The sequence below is a fragment of the Sturnira hondurensis genome, unplaced genomic scaffold (assembly GCF_014824575.4).
Source record: "Sturnira hondurensis isolate 20B ecotype Veracruz unplaced genomic scaffold, ASM1482457v3 Scaffold0007222, whole genome shotgun sequence".
NCBI lineage: Eukaryota > Metazoa > Chordata > Mammalia > Chiroptera > Phyllostomidae > Sturnira > Sturnira hondurensis.
The window spans coordinates 1,230,157-1,236,156 of NW_028079853.1; the positions used below are offsets into that span (position 1 = coordinate 1,230,157).

At 48.6% G+C, this 6,000-nt stretch overlaps 1 protein-coding gene across 1 annotated transcript in view; it reads right to left on the minus strand.

Annotated features, from left to right (window-relative positions):
* Positions 1–3,993, minus strand: part of PARP14 (poly(ADP-ribose) polymerase family member 14) — a 50,799-nt gene extending 46,806 nt beyond the window's left edge. Inside the window, exon 1 of the mRNA XM_037051475.1 lies at positions 3,687–3,993. Within this exon, the coding sequence (XP_036907370.1) occupies positions 3,687–3,873 (187 nt within the window). The 5' untranslated portion in view covers positions 3,874–3,993. The remainder of the gene's footprint in view (positions 1–3,686) is intronic.
* Between the last annotated feature and the right edge of the window lie 2,007 nt (positions 3,994–6,000).

A 6,000-nucleotide genomic window follows, 5' to 3' on the forward strand; every position in this document is an offset into this window, starting at 1 on the left:
GATAAAAGCCATGTTTTAGGAAGGTGACTCAGGTAACCAGGAGCAGAATGGCCAGGAGACTAGTTAATAGGCTATTTCAATCAATTCTTTAACTTGTGAAAATAGCCTCACATCTGATAATAAAACGATAAGGAAAGAATGGATGAAGAGGTTTAAAAAAATTAATAGCACATCAGGCAGCTGAATGGTAGTAAAAAAAGGGACAATAGACATAAGTGTTCAGAAAATCTGGATTTAAATTCCAATTCTGTCACAAACTCGATGCGTGACATTGAGAAGATATCTTAACTTCCCTTAAATCTGTTTCCTCACTCAAACGAGGGTCAGTGAACGAGTTTTGTAACATCCACAAGAGCTATGCAGACGTAGTTTTCATAACAAGAAAGAGCAGCCAGAGAGAAAGGGAAAGCTGTGCATCTGAGACTGTGAAGAACAGGCAATGAGTGTAGAGGAGGAAGTGTGCTCGGCACAGTCAGACGGCACAAAGAGGTCAGGGTGAAAGAGAACCTGTGAAACCAAGAATAGGAATCTTTCAGAAAGAAGGGCTTGAATAGCTTTTCCACCTCAACCTCCATGAAGAGGTAGGAGAAGTGAGGTCTTAACTGGATGCCAACTGGACGAAACATCACCAGAAACAAAATGAGAAGAAATGCCAGACTCTAATTCACTCTTCCTGGGAGTCTTTACCTAAAATCCTTAGGGGCTGCCCTAAGCTTGAGTGAGGCCTGGGGAAGACCCCTGAAGCCAGAAAGGAACCTAAGTTTTCTCAGTTGTGGACCTCTGTGATGCATTCATTTTATTCTAGACTTTGGTAGAATCCCATCCAGGCATTTAAATGTGCCAGCCTGTTCTCTGTGCAGCATGTGTGGGCACCACTACTTCAAGAGGGCAGGTGGTAGCAAGATCAGTAAGTGCTCCCCAACCAAGAGGAGGCGAACCCGGGAGAAAAAAAGACCTGAACCTCTGATGTCCAGCCAGGCTTGCCTGTGTGACCCATGTCCCTTCTGCACGAACCTCAAACCATCCACATTTACTTTTTAAATGAGAAGATGGGTTCAAAGAGAAGATGGGTTTCCTTACCCCAGAGAGACTGACAATAATCGGGAACCAAATTATGACCAGAGAAGATGATAAAAGGACACATCTGAAACAGGACCTAAAATCTTCTAAATCAATTTATGTTCAACTTTTCAGAAACTCAGCGAACTATGTAAAAGTAAGATACAGCTTCTACATAGTGCCTGTGTGCTCTAGAGTAATTTCTACAGAGAAATGCTGGTGGGCTTATTCTTATTATGTGATTTATATGACTAAAGCCATATTACACCGTGAGCCTGCACCTGCTGAGGCCACTTCTGGTATGGAGAGGGAGGGTATCCATGTAGGAGATCTATCCTGGGGCTGCTAGGTCAGGTCATTCACTGTTAGCAAATTCCTGGCAACTTGCTGCTGAGAAACCTATTCTTCTGATAGGAAACTGAAACTGACTGGGACTTTCCACTTCCCAGGAACCATGTCAGCTGACCATGTCAGCTCTTGAGTCACTAAGTTTTGAGGTGTCTGTGCAGGAGGTACACAAAGGGATCACTGGAACAGCCTAGGGGTGCAGGAAGGGGACCACAGGTAGAATATGTGAAGGAAGAAGCCTGGCAGGAGACCAAAATTAGTTCTGCTTTGAGGGCTAGAACAGAATGATGGTATCACCACAAAATTGTATTTTGCACTGATTGTATTTTTATGCTGATTGTGTTTTCTATAATCATCTCCCTTTTTGCTCATTCAGCGTCAACAACAGACAACGGGATCTCAGACTTCAGTGCGTAGAGTCACCTGGGGTGCTGGTTCAAAGTGCTGACTCCCTCTCACCCACACACACTCAGGATTCCTGAGTCTATGGGACAGAGCTTGGCTGTGTCTGTGCAACCTGAGGTGAGTTGGACGCAGGGGGTCTATGGCCCCAATCTGAGAGCTAACTCCTGAGGGTAAGGGGATGCCAAAGAAGAAAGAAGCATCCCTAAGGGCCAGACCCAAGGTGATGTTAACAGTTGGAATCAAAGTGGTAACATCCCCTAAGAAAATGACTTACATCACATGGTTGCCCTTCTGAGCATTCCTTGGTGAAATTCATTCTTGGAAAACTTTGTACTTTGTTTTCTTAAAGGTTCTGAGCCAAGTGGGTCTCCTGCCCTGCTGCCCGCTGCACTTTCTCCACACTTTATCTGTGTATCCCTCTCCTCTCTGGGTTTCACCTTTCCTTTCACATTTCCTTGCATAAAGCTTTCCAGTCGCTCTCATGGCCTTGTAAGCCTCCTTGCCACTCCTCCCGCCTGAATGGTTCTCAAATTCGTGACAGAAAAGCAGGATCAGAGAGTGTCCACATCCTTTCTTAGGAGATTTCAATGGAAAAGAGCAGGCGGAAGCAGGTGGTCACGTGGCTCCTGCTACAGGACCTGGTGGGTGTCTGGTGGATATTTGTCCTCCGCCTTTCTTAAACGGCAGCGACAGCAAGCAGGAGGAGAGGAGAACTCAGCTGCTCAACTGCCTGCGAGGAGGGAATTTCCCCCTCAAAAGCGCAAAACTCCTAACCTTGGACAACCCAGTCCGACGGCCACCCTGAACCCCAGGGACGAAGTACCGAACGACCAACAAAGATACCGTGTTGGACCAACAAAGATACCGTGTTGGTCAAGAACAAGCTGTCACCCCCGCTCCAGATACTCTCCCTATTTTGCTCAGACAAAGGGATTTTAAGCAGCATCTCTACCCCTGTCTCAGTTGACCCCAGAACCACGGGGCATCTCCATGACCCCTGGGGCAGTCATCCGGACTCCTCCCAGTGCTTAGCCCCTCTCTTTCCCCACCTACTAGTTTACAGAAAGAGAGGGGCTTTCCCTCTCCTTTCCTCTCAAACGGAGCACTGGCCATTCCCACAGAATCGGTCACCACATCCAGAACGGCACACAAACGCGCCTTCCTTCCCCACGCTAACTGCCATTGTTTAAGGACTCACTGTCTTCGCCAGAGCACTGCACAGACCTCCAGCGCCCAGGGTGGCTGTGAATGCGGCCCAACACAAAATCCTACACCTACTTAGGACAATATGAGATATGTTTGTGATACAGGTAGCAGTGTATTTAATGTGTGGCCCAAGACAACCCTTCTTCTTCCAGGGTGGCCCAGAGACACCGAAAGTTTGGACGCCCCTGTAAAGGGCTGAGTTTCATGGTGTCTCTCAGAAGAAATCAATGTACTTATTTTCAACCAAATTTATCTCACTAAAGTATTCCATATATTGGACATACTGTCCGTAGAAACCGTTTCTTCCCTTAAACTAGTGTTCCCCTAAACCTTGGGGGTTCTAGGACCGCTGCTTTAATAGGCAGAAGGCAATAAGCACAACTGATGCAACTCTGCCATTCACACAGTACGTCCTCTTGTGAAATGAGGTGAGAGATTCGATACCTTGCGTGGTTCTGCCGCCACCTCCCCGGCACCGCTGAGCGCCCACAAGCGCAGGGCAGAGGAACCGCAGCGACCCCCAGCCCGCGCACCCTTGGTCCGTTTTGCAACTCTCCACGCCCGTTGTGAGAGCCAGGCGGGTTCTCCCACCGTGGGCCCCAGTCCCAGGTTTCCCCAGCCCGGAGAGCCGGAGGTTCCCGCCCACACCTGCCCCAGGCGCCCCTCACCGTCCTGCCGGTGGAAGAGCACCAGGAAGCGGACCGGGTCCCCGGGCTCCTGGTGGACCTCACACTCTCCGCCGCCCGCTCTCTTCTGGCTCTGGAAGTATATCTGCAACTTGGTGCTCAAGTTCTTCGGGGGGTGGGGGCCCCAGGACCCCTCGACAAGCAGCGGGAAGAAGCGGGTCGCAGCCATCCTCAGCTCCGCAGCCGGCACTGCCAGTCCCACCCCGACTCTGGGCGGTCAACTTGGGCTCTTTCGCTTTCGTTTCCTGGAGAACTCCCTACCCCTAAGGTCTGCCTTTGTAAACAGCGGCCAGATTTGATTAGTCACCAACCCTTACTTATATCTGGGGCCCCGCAACAAAGGCTTCTGGGCGTGCACGCATACCTAAGCTCATGTCTTATTTGCCACTCACACAAGTCACAGGTGAAATCAGTAGCTTTGGGCCCCAAAACTTTATGTGAATAGTTTTATTTTTGCCGCACCCATCCTTTTTACAAGGAAATAAAATAGCTCATCAAACTGTGTTTCTCTAGAATGCTTGGGGCCCACTCGGGAACGTCTTTCAATCAATTAATTGTCAGGATTTTACCTTCCTTCCTTTGCTCGCAGTTTGTTCCATGATCTGTTAATTACATTATATATCTAGGAATGGGGTCGGGAGGGGAGAACGGTACATTAACAGTTTTTTTTTTGTTTTGTTTTGTTTTGTTTTATCCTCACTCGAGGATATTTTCATTTTTAAGAGACAGAAACATGGATGTGAGAGAGAAACATCCATTGGTTCCCTCTGGTAGGTACTGGACCCGGGATTGAACCCACATTCCGGGTATGTGCCCTGACTGGGAATCAAACCTGCAACCTTTTGTTGTGCAAGACAATGTTCCAACCAACTGAGCCACCTAGCCAGAGTCATATATAAAAGTGGAATATTTACATGATGCCATGCACTCAGGGTGGATTCAACCAGCCCACCCGGGTCCGGCCCTCTCTGAATTCAGGAAGCTGTGGGACTCAGAGGAGTTACAGCCCAGTGGAATAAATGCTCTTGGAGGGAAGAGGCAGGTGATCAGGGAACAAATGGGAGGGGTTCAGGGAGGGCTTATGGGGAGGTGACCTGTAACCTGAGGTTTAAGGGTAAGGGGCAAGGTAACCTTAGAGAGTTGAGAGGAGGAGCGTTTCCTAATGTGATTTCCTTGTAAAGAATCATTCTGTCTGCTGTGTGGTAGCTTGAGTAGAGAGGTAGGGAGGTCACCAGCGGGCTGTTGTATTGTCCCAGGTGAGAGACGGAAGTGGCTGGGACCAGGGTGCTGGCAAAGGAGGAGCTTCTGAGAGAAGGTAGGGTTCTAAATTAACCTTGAGGCACAGCTCAGGCCTGGCTGACGGATGTGGGGAGTAAGAGCAGATGCTCAAGGATGACTTCCTGGTTATCCACAGACGGCCTGAGCAGCTGGCTAGATCAGCGACTTTCAAACAGTGTGCCTTGAGCATGTTTAAAACATGCAACACCTGACTCTTTAGTTATGGACACTGACCTCTTTTCCCTTAGATTGTCAAATTTAAAAAATATATATGATAATTGCCAACACAGCAATAGTTGTCTGGTGGGGATGAATGAAAAAGGTTGAAACTCACTGGGCTAGATAATAGTGACATCATTCAGATGGGAGCACCAAGTGGAGGCCAGAAAGGGAGAAGAGAGGCTAAAAATGCGTTATTATTGACTCCATAACAGAGTGTTTCCAGTGAGGAGAGATCATCATTCAAACATCACCCATGCATCCAGTGAGAGAAGTGTCCCGAGGACTGCTGGGGACCTTGCAGGCACTGTCTCCTAGTGAGGGGGCAGCCGATGGAGATGGCAACAGAGGGAGGACCGGAAGCAAGGGAAGGAAGTGGAGGCAACAAGAGAGTCGGCTCTTCCAGAAGTGTAACTAAAGCGGGGAGAGGAGTTAGGCAGCAGCTTAGAAGACTACAGGATCCAGCTGTTGTTGTGTTTGTTTTCTGGTTTTTAAATTAATTTTAAGATGGAAGAGTTTTAGGCATGTTTAATATTGTTAGAAAGAAGGGAAGGGAAGGTTGAAGAGACAGGTTGTGAGACAAGGTGGGGTGGAATCCTGGAGGCGGTAACCTTAGGAAGGGGACACTCTCCCGCGGCACCGGGAGCAAGGTGGCGATGGAGTACAGAAGTAGGTCATTCTGAATGACTGTTGATGGACGGTGTGGGAGTCCTCCCCTGACGGATTCTGTTTCCTCTGAGAAGGAGGTAGTGAGGTCTCTTAGACTCTGCCAAAATTAGAGCTGCATTTCCCTGCAGAG